General features: G+C 36.6%; 1 protein-coding gene across 1 annotated transcript in view; it reads right to left on the reverse strand.

Annotated features, from left to right (window-relative positions):
* Positions 1-19,867, reverse strand: part of LOC139975951 (Parkinson disease protein 7-like) — an 87,942-nt gene extending 68,075 nt beyond the window's left edge. The window contains exons 1-4 of the mRNA XM_071984258.1: positions 19,639-19,867; positions 17,543-17,644; positions 16,512-16,571; positions 14,332-14,401 (exon numbers count right to left, since the gene is read on the reverse strand). Coding sequence (XP_071840359.1) covers positions 14,332-14,401; positions 16,512-16,571; positions 17,543-17,644; positions 19,639-19,719 — 313 coding nt within the window. The 5' untranslated portion in view covers positions 19,720-19,867. The remainder of the gene's footprint in view (positions 1-14,331; positions 14,402-16,511; positions 16,572-17,542; positions 17,645-19,638) is intronic.
* Positions 19,868-24,923: the final 5,056 nt, after the last annotated feature.

The raw sequence follows: 24,923 nt of genomic DNA on the forward strand, positions 1-24,923 counted from the left end.
ACTAAAATCCGACATTTTCAAAAAATTGTGATTTTGAACGTCACAATTTGAAATTGAACATGGGAAGTCTAGCAAATGATTAACATTATTATTATTGAGAATTTAGAACCATCCCCACCCCCCTCCCCACCCCAAAGAAAAAGAAAATAAAAGAAATAAAATCAACTGAATACAATGCAAAATCCCCAAACAACCATTATCACTGTTCTAGGTAATAGAGGTACTGTAACTGTCATGAAAATGTCTCCAAAAAGCTAGCAAAAATCTTATTCCATTTAGGGAGATATCACTAGGATTTATTTTTTATTTAAAAAAAAAACTATTTTTCTGGAATGGAGATGGATTTAGCAAATGCTAAATCTAAATATTGAAGCTGTTTACAGTATGACCCAATGATGGCTCGAGTATCGGTGTCAACTTTGTGAACGTTCTACATCAAAAATATGACAGAAAATCAAGGCGAAAGTAAAACATTTCAGATCCTAGTGGCTCTATGACCGATTTTACCAAAATGACAGCTCCCAGACACAAAATTTTGACTAGGACTATATAATAATATTAATATTTGCTTTTTATATAGCGCTTTATACCAGCGATAGGTCTCAAAGCGCTTTACAGACTTTATGTTACCCCTGGTCAATGATAACCTGTCCCAGAGACAATACCTCCAGACGGCAGCAGTTATATACTGCGCCCAATAACAAGTTACCTCAAAGGTACCCATTTAACCACTCGAACCATCGAACCAGCAATCCTTGGATCACAAGTTCGAAGCCTTAGCAAATTGGCCATCACGCTCTCTATATCTCAATCGAAGCTACAATTTTTCTGAACTGTGTTGTTCTCCACAAAGATCTCTGTCATATAAACTAAAGACGATGGTTGATGTAGTTTCCCCTATGATGCTTCTTGTCCTTTTATCTGCCAGCAGCAATTTCATTTTACAAGTACTGATATCATTTCATTTTGCCAATTTATGACCTATACATCTTCATCTTGGACTTGTGATCTAAGGATTACAGGTTCGAGCCCTGGCCAGATCATTGCGTTGTGTCCTTGGGCCAGGCACTTTATCTCCATTGCCTCTCTACACCCAGGTGTATAAATGGGGACTTGCAAGGTAACTTGTAAATATAGTTGCATGCGCAGGTTTGTGGCTGCACCCTATTGGAAGTCCCCCAGGGGACACGTGGCTGTGGTGCACTGTGGTGCCCCAAGAGAGATTGATTGAATTGTGCACACTTTGGTGTGTAGGTGTGACAGGCTACCAATGACCAGGGTTATTAGCGAGCGCCTTTGAACAATTTCTGTTGATTTTGGCGCTATATAAATGTCTTCTAATTGGTTGATTGATCTTAGCATAAAAAAAACATACTTTTTTTTTTTAACTCTCTGAGTTAGAATGATGGGCCAGCTAGAAAATGAAACATCAGGCCCTCTGCCATTTAAGTTCAAATCAAATATACATGTAAAGAAACAAAAACCATTTAAATAAATGGATCATGACAAATGCTAGTGTCTCTACAAGACCTATCCTCAACGTATTTGACAGACAGCAGGCATTATCCTCTAGCACAGCTAGATATTACCCACCCACACATTTAACCTGTACTTATCGGTGTTTCTTCTCTTCTCCGTATTCAGGAGTCAACCCGACACCACTTCCCCTTCTTGACTTTATCGCTCCCCCTCTTCCGCCGATATCCGATTCCTTGGTTACCATATTCTGACTGACAGCGAGAATTATGGGGGCGACCTTAAAAAGTTTGTTCTTCATGACTCTTGTGTCAAATTGACGGATCAAATTCTCCCTGTTGGATTATGGATTTCGTTTTCGAGCGACTTTCTCAAGCAGATCCTTCCTTGTCAATTAAGCCATAGTATCTACTTAAACAGGATATAAGATAGATAAACCGGCTTAAGTATCTAGTCACTTTCTTGGAAAAAAAGGCTGTTCTAGTTTGGGGAATGATCCACTTAAAAGGGTTATCAGCCATGTATTATCAAACAATTTAATACTTTTTTATAAATTTTTTACTTTCTTGTTAACCCATAATATGAGAATTTCTACTTCAGCATTCTCTTTGGTTTGTGTTGAGAAATGTTGATAATATTATGTACTTAAACATGTCTTTAAATGTTAAAATATGTTGGTGTTTGATACAGAAATTGCAGTAACCCCTTACACAATAGACCATGTATATATGCATGAGGCTTTGGTTACTACCATTATGTTGATAGGGGTAATGTATGTTGGCTTGAAATAAACACAAAAGTGGACATATATCTATAACGAAAATAAATGCTTGCACCACAGAAGACATATTTTTTATGTATTCTGAAATAAAGTTATCATTCGGCTACTCAAAACATACATTACATGCCAACCTTGCGCATTACGAGTAGAGACCTGTGACAAATCTAGTACAGGTATAACCTTTGCAATATCATCTGGGAATGAATCAGGTCACACATCCAGAGTCTATGCATGCTAAAAATATTCAATACTGCCCTCATTTCCTTTCGGGGAAACATTTCATACTGTAGTTTTGACTTGTCTATTGGCTGCAAACTTAAGATCTTTCACATACTTTTTAGAATACAAAGCAATACTTCCTTTCCAGTTTCAATATTTTAAAGTCATAGCTCTTTAATCAGTACCTTTTTCTTCTTTGCCAAATTCCTTTACGCACTGCCATGTAGGCCTAGAATTTTTAGCCCCTTGCTTAAAGAAATGCCAGTACTTCAAAATTCAAAAATTTTCCTGAGTTGCAATACACATCAGTTACTGTACAGGCTTTTGAGAGCTCAGCAGAATTTAATATTTTGTTGATAATAAGCGGTTAAATACAGGACTTATGTTTAATAGGTATGGAAATCATGCTGATGCTATGACTGACAAAGTTCTGTTAACCAATAATCCATATATGTCTTAAATTCTTAATGTTTACTGGCACAAAATTGCTAGTGCATTTTGTTTTTCTCCTGGCAAATAGCAAAATCCACTGAAAGTTAGCCAGTGCTACATATCCTCCTAACTATTAAGCAGGTGCATAGCCAGGAATTTGCCAAGGGAGGGGCGAACCTGTAGGCAAACTATCAGAGCCGTATATATGGCTCTATAAACTTTCTAAGCGTAGCGCCACCATGAGTTGGCGTGAAGCGTACAAGACAATTTTGGCCGAAAATGCCTCCCAGATCGCTGGAAATGGCACTTCCCAGGCCTTGTAAGTTGCATGATGCATCTAAGCATTTTCTATTTTGAATTACTAGCGATACAGTATCATAAAAACATACAAAAAAAATATGCTCAAGGGGTGGCGGTCTCCCCCTTCGCCCCCCCCCCTTGGCTACGTGCCTGCTATTAAGGAACTATAATACTCATTGAACAGAGTTACCCTGTAGACTGCTTTGGGGACCAATCACTTTCTATTATATTATATTGTTGCTATGGGGACCAATCACTTTTCTATCATGTTATATTGTTGCTATGGGGATCTATCACTTTCTATTGTTGATGACTGTGCTTGTTTTGGAGTAGGGTTAGGGACAGGGGGTGGGCAGGGATGTGAACTAGCAAAGGGAAAGGAGAGGGGGTGGGGAGAAGGATAAGGTTATCAAGTTATGGATACTTTACATCTCTCAAACAGTCGTATAGCACAAGAGTGCTCATCATACACTCTTAGAAGTTTCACTCTTCCAGTCAAAATTTAAACAACTCTAAATTTCTTTCAGGATTTTACTGCGCAACACTGTGATAATCGCTTCCCTCCAGCATCCCCCCCCCCTCCAGCGTTCCCCCTCTCCCGATGGCTCCCTCCCTATCACAATGACAAATAAATTTGTGAGCTGTTGTGCACAGAATAAAATGGAAACAGTGAAACGATTGTTCTCATATACTTTTTCCAAAAGTTTGAATTTATCCAAGAATTACGCCCTTGCTCCTAGTCTACTCCAACCCCACTACCTCATCTCATCCCATCATCTTTTTATCTCTCCACGTTAAATTTCTATGCATCCTGTGCTGGGTAATATCAAACCAAACTTCTCACCCGCAATCATTTTTCCTTACCATTTTTACCCTCAACACTGCAATGAATGTACGCTGTGATGATCAGGTGATTAATCACTCAAAAATTCGACTAAAAGCCTAAAAATGAAGGGGGAAAAAAAAAACGAAAATAAAAAATCTAATTTTAACTCCTAGTTGATGCCCAAGAATTTGCAGAAGTTTATTGCTTCCAGTAGGCACTCCAATATTTTCCGCCGTGAACATTCGTATGACCAGAGGCCGTCCCTAATATTGAACTACACATAGCCAACCTACAAACCTCAAACCAGGTCAAGTGGTGTCCCCATAAAAGGAGAACATTCATGTTAAAGGAATACGATGTTGTCTTGAAGAGGAGGACGAAGGCTTCGAGACATCCCTGAGACACCTTCATGTGAAGTAGTGAAGGAAGTTTTTTTTTTTTTTACAGGCTTGGTGGTCTGTTTCCTTCACAGTAAATGCATGCTTAACCCTGACAAAACAGGACCATGAATATCAAAATTTAGCAATTATGTGACAGAAATACTATAACAAAGATAGAGTGTAAATATTTCAATTTCTAGAAGATATATAGAAAGGATTGCCTGATTAAAGGCATTGAAGACTCGCCCCAAATCGCTTGCGGCCCTCTGAAAAAGTTAACTTTCTGTTGCTTGCAAGAAACGTTTTGTTTGTGTCGCTACAAAATGCAGACAGTAATGAAACGTGATACCTTGTTATCTTTAGCTGGACCTGAGATGTCCATTGCTGTATAGTTTATACACTGTGCTGTGGGTATTGACCGCAGCTGTATGTACTGACTGTACACTAGTATTTTCTGGGATCGATGGCGGTGTGTAACACTTCTGTTACACCTCATTTAAAACTAGGTCAGATTACCGGCATTAGACTTTTCTTTTTGCGCAAGTTTTCACACCCTTTAAGAGATGTACTCTCTGACTAGTTGATATATATCACTTTAAGTGGACATGACATGCATAAATAAAGAGAGCTAGAACTTAGTGACCACAGGGAGGTATGAAAAGGGGTTTTAATGGAATGTCCAAATATCCAGCTATAGATGAAATGTATGTTAAGTATAGTCTATAAATAGACTCATGGGGAACCGTGAATTTACATGTGTGGGTGAAAGATCAAAATGATTGATATAAGAAGTTCTTTCTAAATTAGCGAAGCAGATAAAAAAATCACATACAAGTTAACAAGATTTGACGGACCTACAACTGGTGAGCTTATTAGTTTGAAGTACAAAATGAGGTGACCATCAGGATAAACTAGAAGGATTTTAGCATCCACAATTGCTATTTATTGGTAAAAACCTCTTTTTCTGCTCTTGGTTTTTTGCTTTTGTTTTTTGCTTTTGTTTTTTGCTTTTGTTTTTTGCTTTCCTTTTTTGCTTATACTTGGTGAATCAGTAAGACATCCAGGGTCTTTTCTTCACAACGATATTATATTGTTATTCTGAAACCTAGTCAGTCATAAAGACAAACAGGTTTACAGGTAAGTTCCGACTAAGTCAGACTTTACATAAATATTCATAATGCGTGAAGCTGTGGAGATCATTCATGACCGGTTTTAAAAAGACCCAGCTCGACTTTTTTATGGCCATCCCCATTAAACAGAGCATGACCTTATACATACATAATGTTATAAATTCAAGAATTTGTCCAATTGTATTCCCAAAAAGATGGAGAACTTTGTTAGCCTTAAGCCTTCACATCTGAGAATGCCAATCGAATCTGATACAGCAGAGGTGACAGACTTCCTAGTGTGAATGTTTGCATAATTCCGGAACAGACCCTAACAAAATGATCTCGCTTGAGAGGAGGATCGAGCCTCTGTGAGCGTGAGCAAGATTGTAAGGTGAACGCCACCTGGGATCTCCCGTTACTTTCCATCGCAGGTTCTGAATAAAACTACAGACTGGAGGAGGTCTAAAAACCAGGGGCGGGGCGATGTAGTACTATTCATAACCAGCAAATTGATTTGTAAACAATCCTTGCGATCTCTCCCACTTGTGAATAAATGCACTTTCATTTGCCTTAGATCTACCACACACTCTCAAATGGGGACGCATCAGGGTCAGGTTTATCACATCCCAAAGGATTTAAGATTCCGATTTCCCCCGCCCTGACCTCAAACGTGAAGAAGGCTGATCCTCTTAGTCTGCCAAAACTATACAGTCAGAGGGAGGGGGCAGATGACCCCCCTGACGGACTCAAATGGACTGCTGGCGCCCTTTTCAGCTTTTTACCACTTTTTTCTTAGTCGCGATTATTGACTTTTTTATTGCGCTCTCATCTACCTATTGACATTTGTCACATTTTGTTGGTGTAATTTTCTGACAAAATGCTCTAACGGCGGAACAGTCTTATATGAACTTCCGATGACACCTATTTATTCTTTGTTTATCTGCAAATTAGCAAGGTCCGGAAAGGGTCATTTCCGGCGATCTAGGGAGTATCTTTACTCAAAAAATTTCGGTACGCTCTGCGCCAACCTGTGGTGGCGCTCCACATAGATAGTGTCGAAAGCGCCGCTTCAGACTATTCTCGCCGCCTGACCAATACCTTTATCTCTGCCACTGGTCTTCGGGTGTTCAGGTGTTCGCATAAATAGATCAGAAAAGATTTAGTTATTTGTAAGCATTGAGAGCGGTGAGTGAAATAAAATGAAATTGCAAAGAGAAAAAAGTAAAACATCAAAATCAAAACCGATGGTGTGAAAAACCAAACCATAAAATTTATGATGAAGCAAGTCCCACCTTAATTCTCAGAAATCCAACCCTGTTAAAATTTGAGCCAGATCTTTATGTATTACCACTGCTGCCTGTGATGCAAACTTTTATAGAGTGATTTACGACAGTAGAAAGAGAGGGTAAAAATAATTCGGCTGCTTTAACATTGCCAGTGGGTAGTTCACTTCTTCAACAGTTGATTGACTTTACTATGTATATGTTCAGAGAAGACAGTTTGTCAAAGCAGTCACTTTCTTAGAAGCCAAATGATGACATATTAAAATAAACATTAAAGATACCAGAAGGCCTTTCATTTGCAGTAAAATGAGATAAAATAGGGCTATGGAGCTGAATCTAGTATCGGTAACACAGCTAATCAAGTCATCTAGAACAGATCAAGGGGGGGGGGGGGGTGATGGGGGGTACTGTTAGCTCTGCAAGGTGAAAGATAGCTGGAAGGTTAAAGGGTGTGAAGACTCGCCCAAAAAGAAACGTCTCATGCCGGTAATCTGACCTAGTTTCGAATGAGGTGTAACAGAAGCGTAGACACCACCATCGATCCCAGAAAATACACACACAGCTTGCTACCGTCGGTAATTAGACACCAGTGTACAGTCAGTACATACAGCTGCGTAATACCCACAGCACAGTGTATAAACCATACAGCGATGGACATCTCAGGTCAAGCTAAAGATAACAAGGTATCATGTTTCATTACTGTCTGCATTTTGTAGCGACAAGAGAAAAACTTCACTTGCAAGCAACGGAAAGTTAACTATTTAAAGATGGGGGCATGCTGTTTGGGGCAAGTCTTCAATGCCTTTAAAGCAAGAGAACGACTGAGTTCAGCTTATAGACATATGGATCAAATCAGGGCATCATAGGACCAAGGACAGGGTAGGTTTCACTGCAAGAAATGTTACTATTATCTTACTTTACTCAGTATAATTTAAACAATCGAATATAAGTTTGCTCCAGCATTGATACACCTGATTGTTTAAACCTGTTTTTAATCCAAAAATTCCACTTTTTCCCCCCCCCCTTTCTCTCTTTGATCTTATTTTTTCCCTCATTTTTTAAGGTCAATTCCTATGAATATTTCAAATTTGCCACAATCCTGGTTCAAACATTTCACAGCTTTTCCAACCCATACATAAGAATAGATATTTCATCAGATCACCCTCCCTAACCCCTTCCCCATTTTTGCAAACTTGAACAAATGATGTATCAAAACATTAGTATGAGTAATTATGCATATACAGTATATGTAAATTAGGCTAGTTGGGTACAGCTACAGTACCATAAATATACCTATCCCAGATGGTCATGGTATCCCCTCCCACCCCACCCTGTTATCCCATACATATTCAACACAACAAAGATTCTTTCTTGTTTAAGACAAAGATTTCAGAGTAATTCTGCTGGAATAGAACTCCCCCCCCCCCATCTCACCCCATCCCCTATACTACACAAACAAATCAGACAAACAAATTCACAACAGATACCTTTAAATGCACCTTTAAGGATAATAGAATGCCCCAAAATAACCCATCAGAATATAAATTTACCTGATTAATGACAGCCTGAATGTAGAAGACCTGACACAGAACCCCAAATTATCGAGGTTTAATAGCATCGTCGAGCACCAATGTTTCTTCATATCTGGTTCGAGCTATTCACTGCCACAAAGTTAAGGGGGACCATTGAATGATGTAATGATTAAAAAAAACTCCCCCTGCAGGTCTTACTCACTATTGGCTTATGTTAACTACAGTCGTAAATTGAGTATACAAAGCCCAATTTGAATTTTTTTTTTTTACCTTTTTTAGATCAATAAATTCGGAACTATAGCGTGCTGGTGGCACTGGTCTATTTCACATGACACCGATGCATATTTTCTATCTAAAGAATGAAGAGATTAAAGTAGTCAGTTTACGAGATGTTCCACTCGGACAGTTCGTAATTAGATATTCCCAGCTGAGGGCAAAAACAGAAACAGACAGAGAAAACTCACACAGAATGAGAGAATTACCTGGCTTTTTTTCCCTTTTCTTCTTTTACCTTGTGAACATTCGTTTTCTTTGTTCCTACCTTCGACATTTGGGACGGAAATTTTCCAAAACTTTACTCAACTCAATTAAACTTGTTGGGGAAGATAGGATATGTCAGGGTTCCTTTTGCCAACAGCTTCTGTTTAATTAAGAAGGTAAAACTTTATTGAGAAAAGATTTGAAAGGGAGTGTTATGAAACTTTACTCTTGTTCATTTGACACTGTTATTGAATATCCTCAGGATAAATCAAGTTGATCAAGCAGCTATCCAAGTTGCAAACTAATATAATGATATTAATTATACATGACAATATTTTAACCAAATAAATTCCATCAAACTTCTTTTCTTCTTACATTAATATAATTCCTGCTTCTCATAATGCTTTTCATAATGAATTGCTTGCCACCAGTGTGTAATCTTGGTCATGTCTTCCAGGAAGCTATTATTAAATTAGATGCCAAAAATGGAGCTTAAAACAAATGGCAATCCTAATTAGAAATGTCATGACAAAAACATTTAACATTGAACAGGATATGTACAGAGTGCCTGATACAGGTCATGATCTCTACAATTTTAGAGACTTGCTGATTTTTGGTGAAATTTCACCAAACCAAAAACTTAAAGGCATTGAAGACTCGCCCCAAACCGCATGCCACGCTCTGAAAAAGTTAACTTTCCGTTGCTTGCAAGTGAAGTTTTCTTCTTGTCGCTACAAAATGCAGACAGTGATGAAACGTGATACCTTGTTATCTTTTATCTAGATCTGAGATGTCCATCGCTGCTATGTACACTGTGTTGTGGGTATTGACTGTAGCTGTATGTATTGACTGTACACTAGTGTCTAATTACCGACGGTAGCAAGCTGTGTGTGTATTTTCTGGGATTGATGGTGGTGTCTAACGCTTCTGTTACACCTCAATCGAAACTAGGTCAGATTACCGGCATGAGACATTTCTTTGTGCGCGAGTCTTCACACCCTTTAAGAACCTGTGGATGAAAATTACACTGAAGTTTTGGGTGTAAGCCTTCAGATGGAAGAAAAAGTAGAGTTAACTCATAGTGGGTCATTTAGGGGCCCAGGGCTTAAAATGTTTGTATGTTTTGTAGATTGGCTATACATAGATTGGAGTAGATTGAAAGCGAGACAGAAGTGAAGTAAATAATTCTGAGTTTTCATTAAATCAAAAGGAATCTTTTTATGCTCCTAATGGTAGCCTTTGTGGATTGGTCCGTTACTTGATCAGGAGGAAAGCCCCAGTGACGAATAATCATAAAATGAGGATGCCACAAGATCTTTCTTTCTTTGACGTAGTTTTTTCTGTTTCACACAGAAACAGCAAATGGATTTGAACTGTGTGATGATAAAACTCAGTTAATTATCTACGCCTAATCATTGTCACATGTCATATAAGTGGTTAGCATGACTGATGGAATTATTTCCTTTCAAAATACCAAAGCCAGGATACACTGGTCACATGAAGGCAGTAATACACTGTATAATATGTCATATACAATTAAAACATATCATACCATGGTATGATATGACACCATACCATGATACGATCTGATATGATATCAAACCATGCCATACCATAACATACCACACCATACAAAACCATAACATAACATCACATAATATACCATATCATACCATACTATATCATACCACACCATAACATCACATAACATACCACCCCAAACCATACCATATCATTCCATACCATAACATGCAAAATCATAACATAACATCACATAATATACCATACCATAACATCACATAACATACCACCCCAAACCATACCATATCATACCACACCACACCATACCACACCATAACAAAACATCACATAATATACCAAACCATATCATACCATACTATACCACACCACACCATACCATAACATCACATAACATACCACACCAAACCATAACATACCATACCATAAAATATAGAAGTTTCTTCAACAAAGCAAAGAAAATAAAAGTTCTTAGAAAATGAGACATAATGACTGATGAAACATCTATTTCTTGAAATGGGAACGGGCGAGATTGCAATCATGCAAACAAAGGGAACCCGTGTAGATTGCTTTTATCTTTAATTCTCCCAATTCAAAAGTAATTTTTAGTATGTCCACCATTAATGGTGTTCTCTATTAAACTCAACTTACCTACACAAGGTTTTCACAAACAGATTTAAAGCATATTTTTCAAAAACAGAGGAAAGTGTGCAATTACCTTTCAAATGCTCAAGCTGCCTACCACATTGACTTTCCAATTTCAGGAAATGTGTTTGTTTGACAGAAAATGATACTTTATCATACTGCAATATTTTAAGATAAATAATTGCTTTTACATGCTGAAATTTTTCAAATTCTGTAAAGCACTTAATAGAAAGGTATACATGATAGGAGTGCTCCTTTAAATGTCATTTTCTGCATTTGGCTAACCAAACCTACAAAGTGTAAGGCCCATTTCTCTGAATAATAAACTTGTATTCGCTAATAACTTTGTTCTTTTAGTTTGTTTGTTTTTTACCAAAAGAGTGGTTAATCGGCAGACAATTAATGAATTGAATTGAATCCCCAACATTTGATTAATCACCCAGGCGAAACTTTTTAGGATAGTAGAAGTGTTCTAGTAACCTCGAGTGACCTCCATCGACCCCCAAATCACCTCATCATTGTCGGAGAATATTAGGTTAATAATAATTACAAAGAGGTTCAGCAAAGAGACGTCATTTGTCGAAAGAATTTTGAGCAAAAAAAAAACCAACAAATGAAGAACTTATCAATAGTGCAGTTAGTATAGAGCTTGTTCTGTTTGGAAATTATTTTTACAAAGACTATATGTTTAATAACATCCTTCTGGTTCTGAAATTTTGTGTTTACAAAAATTAGGTTAAAAATGAGAAACCTTCCTTTAGCTATGGTAAAATTGATTTTAAGAATTTTTATCTAAAAGAAAAGTTTATGTATAAAACTAATTGTAAGCAACATGCTTTTGATATCAGATGGCATAAATGGAAATCTTTATTTGAAGTTTAATGATTTATTTGTTGTTGTTGATAATATTGACTAATGATCATAATGTATATGTTATTATGAATTGTACATTGTTTGGACTCTTGATGGAATGATCATAAAAAAAAACTAAAAAAAAAAACTTGAAACTTAGTTCCATATTTTAGAGGTAATAAAACACTCATATAGGAATGTTTAATAGAAAGCTTGACTGCTCATCATCCTCTGGCCCAAGGCTTGACTGATCAAGCAATTTTTTTTTGAAAAATGAAATAAATGCTGCCATTTCAACGACACCATATGAATGCTGATTTCACTGGCTTGGATGTCAGTTTTACTGTTGTATTTAATGTTGTCTTTCGAGTGTCTCTTAACTCATTTGACGAGATAAACTGTTTGCAGGATTGCTGTTAGGCTGGGATCTATTTTTGCAAAAAACAAACAATTTTTGATCTTCATTTGCAAAAATAAAATAATCCTCCTCTTTGACCAATGCATTTCAATCTGTATCTGTCGACAAATTCCAAACCTGCGTTTGTTTTTCTGAATTCTTCAAGATACAAATTACTTTTAACACAAAAATATTTGGACGATTTTGTTCAGTATGCAAGGTCTTAAAACTGTATAAAAATTTTGAATCAAAAGCACTGATTTTTAACTTCCAATGTTGACTACATTTGAGTTCACCTCAAATGGTAATTTATATGAAGCATGTATCCAAAACATATCCTCTATGCCAAGCTCAACTTATTGCAATTTCTTGTCTGGGAGTGCTGATACAGATCTGTCAAAAGCTCAAAATTTAATCTAAACTGTATCAGGAAATTCCCTTCTCATATATTTCTTGTTGACTAAATGCCACTATTGTTTGTAAACTGGTATTTCTTATTATACACATGAACTTCCTGATGATGTCCCTAGTGGACACATAAACGTGATAAAATGTTCAAAGAAAATAGTCAGAAATCTGACTTAATACTAACCTTTCATTTCAGGTCAAGTTTGGCTAAAGGTCATTTACAGAAATGTTTATGGGCCCTTGTGTATGATAAACTATAAAGTATATCCTGCTCTATACTAAAATTAAATTTGTAGACGTTGAAATGGTGTATTCTGAGGCATATCTAGGCTATAAATCAATGTAGGTTTATAATTAGGTCTACATGCAAGAGTTTGAACTAATAACTACTATTAATTGTTTAAAAACTTTCAAAGAAAATAATCAGAAATCTGACTTAATACTAACCTTTCATTTCAGGTCAAGTTTTGGCTAAAGGTCATTTACAGACATGTAGAAATGTCTATGGGCCCTTGTGTATCATAAACTATCAAGTATATACTGCTCAATACTAACATTAAAATTGTAGAGGTGGAAATGGTGTATTCTGAGGCATATTTAGGCTATAAATCATATATAGGTTTATAATTAGGTCTACATGCAAGAGTCAACTAATAACTACTTTTATTTTTTTTGGTTGGGGGAAGGGGATCTACACCCCCACACCCCCTCCCTCCCCACCCCTAAATCAAGGTCTAAAGGCCTGGTCACACTGCAGCGATATTTTATCGGAATACGGTCCAAATTTTCCGATTTTAGGCCGAAGAGTGAGGTTTGTGGTAGTGAATGTAATGAATGCAGTGGAATATTCGAATACCTACTCCAAATCTGAGGGGTTCTGGAACGGACTACATTATGAAGTGACGTCACATCGAAAAACGATAAAAATCGGAAGAGAAATCGGATAGCTATCCGATAAAAGGAAACGGAGTCAATATCAAAAGTTAGGAGAGGGCTATTCCACATCGGAATGGCTCAACATATAGCAAACCAGGTCCTTTATCACTGTGGCTAGAAGACCCGAACGAAAAACTGGCTGTTTCGATTCCTCTGGGAAAATCGGATAGTATTCCGATAAAAAATTGGTATAGTGTGACCGGGCCTTTAGGCTAAAGTTAAAGGGCATGAGTACCCAATAATGCTGCACAGGAAATTTTTTCTTGAAAGATCTAGAGGAGTTGACTGTGAACCCTTATGCTGTGAATTGTAAGGAATATTAGGAATCCTACTTTTCATGGTCATCAGTAATTTCCAAAACTTTGAAGCCCCCCCCCCCTGGATACGCGCCTATTTATATGGTTAAAATGTTCACTAGGAATCATACTTAATGTTTATCAGTATTGTGTTTTAAAAATGTTAACTATCCTTAAAGGTGCTTGTGTGCTGTCTGAGATCCTCAAAATTATTACCCACTGTTAAAAAATTTGAGCATGAATGAGGGGAAAAAAAGAAGGTTAGATTTCCTAGCATATTTGGAGGCAATTCAGATAAGAAAAAACTTTAATGCTCAACTCACATCCAGCCAGTCTTAAGTAAGCCCTTTACATCCCTGTACACAAAACAAAATCCTTGATAGAGGTGATGATTCATTAACCTATAAATAAATATCACTTCTGATACTCGACCAGCTTACCAGCACAGATTGCAGCAATTAGGCCATTTCTCTCTTCCTGGGCTTGCAGTATCTTTTTTACTTCATTAGACTGCAAAAGAGAAAAAAAGGCCAAACAATATGGAAATAGGAAATATGGCACTAGAAGAAAATATGTCATTTACAAGACAAGATAAAAACAAATGATAGCCCCAGATCTGTGATCGTGTTATCATCTTATAATACATTATTAGTTGAAGGTTCATCATTCTTTACTTACAAAGTTCTCATCTATACATAGCTAAGGTAACTTCAAAGAAATGTGTGTGATTTATCCATGGCAAATGCTTTTGAATATATTGACTACTTGGCATGTGATGTATTTTGAGAGGTTTTCCTCTGCTTTGTGAAAGATATAACTACCAAGTGTTTTGGCATTTTAATAGCAGAATGAAGTACGTCATTGTGAAAAGTTTGTTTCAGATTAATTTTCAAGTCACGAAAACTTACAATTTGAACATAAATTAGGGCAAGTACTGTTTAGATTTTTAATCAGTTTGCTTGTTCACTGAAAAGGTTTGCACAATTTGGGAAACGAAAGATGTCTCATTGTGGTGATGCGAATTAGTCAATGTTGACTAGACTTGTGGCATGAGTACAACTGCATGGGTACAACTGCATTAGTACAATTCCCTTTGGTATAATTACTATTACAAGTAAATGCTCTACACCCGAATAAGAGTGCTTAACATTGCCTTAGAATCTGCTCTAGTTTTCCAAAATGCCCCGAGTATGAGTACAAGTACGATCCACAAAATTACACATGTACGAATACAGGCAATTATGCTGGAAATATTTATGAGTCTGGTGTTGAGTACCTATTAGTACTGGTAAAAGATTTTTAGATAATTGCCAGTCTCTAAGTTTTTCTTTGTATGATCATCTGTTTATCGAAATTGAACCACAATAATAATTTATATCATCCAAGTATTCTGTTTAAATACGGATATATGTAGTTTTCCAGTTTGTATAGTTACCTTGCCAAGATTACTGAAGCATTCATGTATGCTATTACGGATACATTAAATCATAACTTCATCGCAAGACAAGAACCAACTTAAATGTCAGTTTTAGTATCCTTATTTACTCAACAAACAATTCTTATTTGATAAAGCACTTGCCAAGTTGAGGGCATGCTATTCCCAATCCTCAATGTTTACGCTTTCGATCTTGAAGGTCTAAATGATGTAAAGTGAGGCTTTAGTTTCTCCATTCACTATATCAGGAGCGAGCACTGAGGCGTGTAGATTGTATTATGAAAAATCATTCCCACCCAGCATTTGTGCATTTCAATGTCCTTCCCTCAGGAAATAGATTACTAGCTTTTAGAGGTTCGAAGCGTTTTACCAACAGTTTTTATCTATCTGCAGTGAAGATTTTCAATGCGCATCATAGTCGCTAACTTATTTATCACTCCCTGTATCTTATGTCTTATTTGTTCTGAATTCTGTTTTATTTGATTTAGCGCTCTGTTTTTGTCATAAAAGTATACATTTTATGGTTCATGCCGTACATATTTCTCATCATTCGTACTTTTTTACATCGTCACTTTTATCAAAATGTTTTTATACTATTGTCGATAGCCTACCGGTATTTATTACTTATGCAATATTACTTTTTATATGTGTTTCATCGTTATGCGTTTCAAATTCATGTCTGTTTAAGAGCTCTTGTGTTTGAACAATTTCCATTGTATTTTTAGGCATATGGCTGAATAAATCATCCATCTATCTAGTTTCTTTTAGTTTAATTTAATACAATTTCTTGCTTCGATTTGCTCCAGATGCTGGTGCTGGATGCGAGACTAGTTTCATCTCAGAATAGTTCTGCGTGCTTTGTGTTGACATCATTGTCACACATGACTTTATGATATAACAAAATTATTACTTTATGGGCTAGCAATGCCCAAGCCAGTTTTAATATTGACTAATGTCACTCCAGATGTTCACTGTAAGAACTTGTTGCTGAATGTTTTGCAATTTGTTACAATTTATTTCTTATCTTTTGTATGAATCTGTAGACTGCCATGCACTTCAGGCCGTATCACAACACTATTAAGATGATCTTAACATTTTGACAAAACATCATGACAAAATCCACAATGTTAATGAGATGCAAGTTTAAAACATTCTCATCATTATAATGCAAATGAAAATATTTACCTCGGCCAAGTTCTTGGCTCCCAAACCACCTCCAGGCATGATAACCACATCATAAGGAGCCTAATATAGCGTTGAGAGAAGCAGAAATAGCAAAATGAAAACAACAAAATGTTCAGCCCATGAGTTCAACATGAGTTTATAGTACCTCTCAAGAGACCGTCACTGGCTTACTGTCAGTGTCAACAACCATTGAGTTATAGTCAAGTTTCATGAGTTCATTTCCTGTACTACATGGTATTCTTACATTTAGACTTTACCGGTGAAATGTTGACCTTAAGAAATAGATACTGAGAAACAACTTTCTTCTGTCCTCTCTTGTAAATCTTAGAAAGGCATGACAAAATTCTAAACGTATTAAAATCGTACTTACTTTACTATGTGAATGATGGCAGGACAATTTAACTTGTGACAAAGTATCAAACATTCTTACACAAAGTAAGGGTGTAGCTAGACTTCCCTATCTTCTGTTAAAAGACATTTTCAGGACAAATAGAGGGTTTGTGGTGAGAGGGTGAGGGGGGGGGGAGTTTGTGAGAGAGAAGAAAGGACACTCATTCCCAATGATGCCTGTTACTCAGGGGCGGCGATTTGTTTCAAATATTGGGGGGACATTTGCTTGAGTGCAGGCGCGTAGCAATTTTCATCCCCAAAATTGTTCGCGTGCTTCGTGATATATTGTATATATATATATACTAGTATATATATATGGTTACTGGTTGCTACAGTCCTAGTTTCCTTTTTTATCGGCAAACCAAATTTCATAACGAATGCGGTCCGTCTAGCTAATGCATTTCGGTGAAAGTCTATGACGTTTTTTGGTGATATTCAGTAACGAATTGTGACGCGGTTAGACAGGCGCGTAGAGAGGAAATTGCCAAGGGAGGGGCGAAGCTTGTAGGCAAACTATCTAAGCGTAGCGCCACCATGAGTTGGCACGAAGCGTAAAAGAAAAGTTTGGCCGAAAATGCCTCCCCTGTCCCCCTCATGATCGCCGCCCATGCTGTTACTTATACCAACTCTTATCTTCTTACATTTTTTAAGGCATCTTCAAGACTTTTATCAGGTTTAATCACCACATTTCGACTGCAGGTAACAGGATCGGGGCCAAACAAACCAGCAACAGTGACATCGACCTGAAAACCAAAAGGTAAATAATTAATTATTTCTGAAGTGTTTTAAAACAGCAAATAGCAATATATACATGCTGGTAATATGATCATTATAAAACATATTACTATCACCAACATTTATAATAATAAGCCAGTTAAGAAAAGGAACTTAGAAATGAGCATTACTGTTGTATTATGACATATAATACCTTTGATTGTTACAAGTAATTGTTATTTAAGACTGCTGCCCTCTACTCTTAAGAACAGTATGTTTGTTTGGGTGTGCTGTTAGTGACTGCTAACTTCTACCTTATTATATTGAGATGACAACAAAACGAGATAGAAAGCAGAATTACACATGGTATTAAACATCTTTTGTAAGAAGAGAAAAGATAATACTTCAATTACCATGAATACCTGGGCAGAAAAATTGAGCCAAGTGAGCAACTGTCTTCCCTTTTCCAGAATGGCCTTTGCCTCCATCAAATGTTCAAACAGTTGCTAGCATACGAATGATGCCTTTCACAAATAGATTAACATTCTTTCATATCGAGTCCCATTTTATTTTTTTCCAATAATTTTATTACATAATAAAAGACATGAAATTATTGAAGCAACCAAATATACACATGTATCTAAAGAGCACAACAATCAAACAATGCAAGTAATGATCTACGAAGCTTAAAATTGACATTACACGTTTGAAGTCCCTGGGAAAAAGCAATTAAATTTTAAGGAAAAACTGGAAATTAAATGAAAAAGTAAAGAGCATAACAGACGGGTTTCCTTTCAAAGAATGGATTCTATGCACAAAGACAAATTTCTCATACATGTGCGTAAATACTGAAGCCCTGTGATGTGATGTCCATCCATGCTTGTAACGATTATCATTTGGAGGATTGGGTTTATGTTTTAAATGCCATTTTCTCTCCACCTGTAATTCCATGATATATGGCTATGGAACATTTTCTGGATTAGTTGCGATAAATACGGCAAACCACTGGACTATATCTTTTTAACACCAAATTGCTTTTTCCTGTTGGTTTTAAAAACTGCAAATGATCTAACTACATCATATCAGGCTTTCTCTAGCCACAAAAAAATATCATTTGCCATGAACTGAGGATTTTACAGTTAATATTTTATAAAGAAATAACATGTGTGTAACTTCTCTGGGTAGTATTTTGAAAACATTTGACCAAACATGTAAAGAGAAAACTGGTAACACTAATTTCTAGGCATCCAATCATATAGCAGAATGTTATGCTATAAATTAATAATATTGTCTTACACATGGTTAAAATTCTTTTATCTGTTTATAGCCATTTCTGAAGGAGACTGATCATTGGAGACTGAATTTAAGTGTAATTTATCAAATGGATAAAACAAAAGGAGTTAGGCAGTTTCTCTCCAGCCATGACACTTAACAAAATGTTTTGAGTTGACTCTCCAATAAGGTTTGAATCCAACTGTATTTTTCCATCCCTCTAGAGCAAGATTTTGAAGAAAAAAATTCAGCAATTTATAGCATCTCTGTTGTTTCATTATAAGGACTTGTTGCTATGGCTCTGAATTAAGAAACAGTAAAGTAAGAACTCATACACTGTTTACATGTGACAGTGGCAATGTTAGGGTAACAAGGTTAGGGTCAATAGACACCTCTATACTTCTGGTTACTGATTCTAAATTAGTACCACTCATATTTCTTCCCAACTTGCTGAGATTTTGACCAAGTGAGTTCTTTGCTTCTAAAGGCCAACTGTTACGGCAGTTTGGTTAAATAGGCCCAAGATTGGTACATAGCCTAATGGGATGTAGTAGTCTCGTAGATGTGGTAAGAAGTGGTTTCAATACTTAACATTAAGGCCTAATTTAAGACTAGTACCTAGGCATATACACATCAGGCCTGGTAATACTAGTAAATAGTAATACAGTTACATTACTATTAAAGCCAAAATAGACAAACGCTAGGCCCTCCACTATAGTATAAGTCTATAGTACGATACTTGATAGGATACCTCAGCTCTCCTAAGTACGTCAACTGGTATGACTGTTTCCATCTCCTCGGCACCAGTGGCAAGTATCAATAAGGCAGACATTATTACTTTTGTGTCCTTCAGAGACTTCTCGATGCTTAGAAATCCCCAAGATTGTTTCTAGAGTGAACGAAACAATTTTTTACACTATGCCTTGGCCTACTGTACCTGTCGAAAGTTCCAGTGAATGTTAAGCTTGCGAGTTTCCCAGGGTGGTCGTGATAGTTGTTCTCTGTTCCCAGGCCCAGGATTTTTGTATGGAACGCCGACAATAGCTCTTGCTGGGCGAAATAAGGGACGTGCATTGGCAATGTGTGTTGCATTATGTCATGATGTTAACGCACCCCATCATAAATGAGAAAAGGGAAAAAATCTCCCAAAAAACATATCAAACAGAGAAATACGTTCAAGTAAGCAAGAAAGTATGATTTTCTTTTACAGAAGGTCGTGTGGTCGTTATTATTATTAGTGTTATTATTAGCACAATTACATCAATGATGAAAGTTGTCGAAGAGGCATGTTACTCTTTACGATCGGTCCAGTACTTGCCGTAGCCAGTAAACTACGCAGTCATGATCTTCACTGGGGTTTGAACCTTAGACAAAAAGGTTGTCTTGCTCTTCAGGTAGGCCTACAGAGCACTTTTACGTTTATTATTTATTTGAAGGCGAGCCCACTGGTTCACTCATGCACTAAACAATATATACAATAAGTTATAATTAATTAAAATAAAAAATATAGTTATTTTTTATAACTCCCAAATACTGTTCTTAAACCGTAATTTGCATGTTATTACTAAATACTTCTTATCTAATTCGATTGTAATCTACCTTCAAAATATTGTTCCAGTCAATAATTAATCATTGAATGAATACTGGGCATAATTTTTACAGATATAGCCCTACTTAAATATTCGTATACGGGCATTAGTAAATTATTACAATTTATCATACAGTTAGTCGGCTCAAAATTAAATTGCTTTAGCCTCTATCTAAATGGTACTGGTAGGTGTACTCTTTGTCAGCTAAAAGTAGAATATTACATTTTCCCCAAAAAATGACAACATTTATCTAAATTGTTATGGCTCACGTAAACGTCATAAATAAGATGTAACCTTTTCTTTAGAGAATTATGAAAATAGGCTGTAATATTAATAGTACCACCGATATTAATTATTGCATTACGGCTTTTCCATATTACATTTTTATAAATATTTAATATATAGTCTATATAAGGAGACCATCTTGAGTTTTTGCATTAAGACCCAGACCAAATAATTTTCCTAAGGTCCAACGATAATGGCTGTCAATAAATTGTAGTTTATTTAGTTTGGGGTAAAATTTTCGGGCAATTTATGAAAAGGTGATGTATTGTTTCAATCAAACTTCTGCAAAATGTACACAGATGAGAATCAATCATTTGAATTTATATAATTTCTCATTAGTAAATAAAATGTTGTGCACTATTTTGTAGTCGATTTCAGCATCTTTATTACTCTTAGGCGTTTTAAAGACATTTTCCCAGCTAGTTTCAAAAGATAGATCTGGATAATTTTTCTTCCAATAGATTTCACCTTTAGGGGTATCATTTCTTGAAGTACGTAAAAGGTCAGATGCTTTTTCACAAGTTAATACAGCACCATCAATAGTTTCACAACCACATTGAAAATGAATAGCGTATTGTAAGTCGGATTGTGTAGATACCACCCTGTCGGATGAATAGATCTCTGTCAACTAGTTCTCAGGTAATACATTCATTACCATAGAAATAAGCGGTTTTACTAAGTGTTCAGTGGCGGAGCTAGTGGTATTGGTCAGGGGGGCGAGAATGGTCTGCATGGCGCTTTCGACACTATCTAAGCGGAGCGCCACCACAGGTTGGCGCGGAGCGTACAGGAATGTTTTGAGTAAAGATACTCCCTAGATCACCGGAAATGACCCTTTCCGGGCCTTGCTAATTTGCAGATAAACGAAAAATAAATAGGTGTCATCGCCATTTTGTCAGAAAATTACACCAACAAAATGTGACAAATGTCAATAGGTATTTGAGAGCGCAATAAAAAAGTCAATAATCGCGAATAAGTAAAAAGTGGTAAAAAGCTGAAAAGGGCGCCAGCAGTTCATTTGAGTCCGTCAGGGGGGGGGGCATCCGCCCCCTCTGACTGTATGGACACTCCGCCACTGTAAGTGTTATGCATTCATGAACGGCTTCTGATGGCAGTTGTGTTGGGATGACCTCATATATAAGGTCACCAATAATAATTATACCTCCATCAATAACAATACTGTTAAAAGGAGTTTCACCGTTCTTATCGCGTAAGAGAGGATTATGGGACATTGGTTGCATAAGCATCTGCTTTCTTGTGATAGGTTCTACAAAATAGCCCTGTGTAATATTTTACCATGCGAGTAGCGTTTCTCTGGCAAAAGGTTGCATATAGTATGTAAAGATTAAGTCTGAGCATCCACTTAATAATACCAAATCGAGGCTTCATATTTTCGTACTTATTAAGAAAATATAACATTATTGTCTTCAATTTACATTTACACTTCTATCTAACAGTTGCTAATTAATTTAACATTTTCACTAAAATATTTCCCTGGAGTACAACATGTTTGATCATCAAATATTAAGTACTTATTACGTTATTAATTCTATTTGCAGGGGCTTTACTAATCATATTATAGTCTGTATTAAGATAACACCTACTTTAAGGGAATCACACAATTCCATACATTTTAAACATTTGTTTAACAAAGTTATGAAAAAGATCAATAAAATCCCACAAAAAAATACTATTATTACGTAACAATTTTCTTAGTTAGCGACCTAAGAACTCGATGTATCTTGCTAATCTATTGTGTGATAGTTCAATGTTCACCCTGACCATTGTTACTAACGAAGTTTCTCTATTAGCTAAGACACGCATTATTGTTGAAACGTTTAACTGGCCAATCTTACATAAGGATATACGCCATTAGCGATCGGTTTGGTGGCGGCGCCCTTTCTGCAGCACAAATCTATAGTATGATGGCTTAAAGACGGACCTCTGACAATTATTACGTAACAATTTTCTTTATTAGCGACCTAAGACTCGAGGTATCTTGCTAATCTTCTGTGTCATGGTTCAAAGTTCACCCTGACCATTGTCACTAACGATTTTCTCTATAAGCTAACGACATGCACAATGGCAACATTACGAATCTATTTTTGATACGTTTGTCTGGCCACTCTTACATAAAGGTATATCCGCTATTAGCGACCGGCTAGGAGGCGGCGCTCTTTTTACAACACAAATCTATTATATGATGGTTCGAATGGATAGATGGTTCGCCACATCTACATAAAGGCATTAGCTATAGCCTCTACCACATCACACCATCGCTACAGCTCAGGCGTATTGTTTGATGTTTTGAAGAGCACGTTTGATAAATATTACATATTGGATCAAAGAAAGACTCCACATTAATTGGAAAAAAAACCTTATATGAACAAACAACAGCTTCAAACCCAATTTTTGACACTGTTAAATTAAATCTCATTTCAAATTATGTTACTGCTATTAGCCCTATCTTACCATTACTCGTTCATTATTAGTTTGTAACCTAAATATGACAGTATATTGATTTTCGAATCATGTCGTTTTTGCACTGCTACAACATAAATCTATTGTATGATGGCTCGAAAAGTTACAGATACCTTAGGTTTGTGTGGATTTGTAGAAACAGAGCAGGCTTCGTGGTAGAACATTTGACATTGTAAACATTTTAGGAGATTCTATTTAGGTGATCACCTACTACAGATAGCTCAAAACAATCTAACATACTAAAAAGCTAACAGCTCATTTTCAAGAGCCCATTAAAAATATGCTATTTAAATTACGTTCAAGAGGAATGGCCGAAGTTCTACTCGACCATTCTTTTCCCCTAACGATACATGTTGGTTCTTACTTAATTTGCATAATTACATGGCATCATTGAAAGGGTGAAGTAGAAGTTATAGATAAATGTTGCACTTGGGTTTCTTTAGAAGGACATAATGTAGGCTTATGTAGGGGAATAAGACATGGAATGATAACAAGGCGGCCCTTTAAATTACTTCACTATGTTGAATTATTGTCGAAGCTGTATTATACTGATACACACACGAAGACTACAATGACAGTGCGTATTTGGTATTGAGGTATGTATTTTAGATCCTCCTGTGGGCAGGAACTCGCGAAGAAGCCTCATTGGCTTATATCAAAGCCGCAAGCTGGCCGAAGTCAGTCTCGTAGATTCATATTTCACGTCCATGATTATGAATTGTTATGACCCCCATCACTAAAGAAATGCCCACAAAACAATACGACGAGAGAAAGGAAACGGCACAACAACTTTGACGGAGAATAAGGAGGTTTTTACTGTGTTAGTGCATGTTTGACCTAGAATGACAGAGCGGAATAAACCAAAATTCTCCAAAAGATTCTTTGAAAATTTGTTAGATGCGCGTTATACGCGTGCTGACATTAGTTTGCTTTGATGGAAGTTTTACATGTTTGCAGCTTGTCATGTCACTTGGAAATTGATGTGAACAATATTTCTAAGTTTAAATGACTGAATTTCATTTGGGAGTCTTGCAATGAAGAGTGGGTTTATAGGGAACTGGAACATAGTTGTATTTGACAAGATCGATGTGACCTTTTGATATTTGTTTTTGGTAAAGTGCATTGAAGGGCATAAGATATAGATTCCCCAAGGGCGTATATAGAACCGGGGGGCTGGGGGGCGCCAGCCCCCCAGTGAAAAATATGGGGGGCGTAAGTATCATTCCGCCCCCCGCTTCGCAAGTCAGAAAACCCCTTTTTCATTTCTCAATAAATGATAACAACATTCGTCATTTTACTCAGAACATTTTGGCAGAAAAAAATCTCATTTGGAGCACCAAATTGCATCTAAGGCCAGGTGAAAATGCAAAATTATTTACAATATGGAGTGGGTGTTGAAGTGTGCTATATTGCACCAAATTGCATCTGAGGCCACCTGTAAATGCAAAAAATTTCCAAAGGGGAGGGGGACACCCCCTCCCCTTAGACCCCTCCCCCAGGCCAGCCATCTGGATTCCCCAATTAGTGGTTCTGTCAAACCGTTTTTTTTAATTTATTCTCCGTGACCAGCAAAGGCACAGAATCTTATTTATTAACGTAGAACGAATAAACAAAAATAAAGGTAAAGTGAAAGAAACAAATGAAAACCGAACCGTGTATTTATAACAATAGTTATGAAAGG

Source organism: Apostichopus japonicus, chromosome 11, assembly GCF_037975245.1.
Source record: "Apostichopus japonicus isolate 1M-3 chromosome 11, ASM3797524v1, whole genome shotgun sequence".
Taxonomy (NCBI): Eukaryota; Metazoa; Echinodermata; class Holothuroidea; order Aspidochirotida; family Stichopodidae; genus Apostichopus; species Apostichopus japonicus.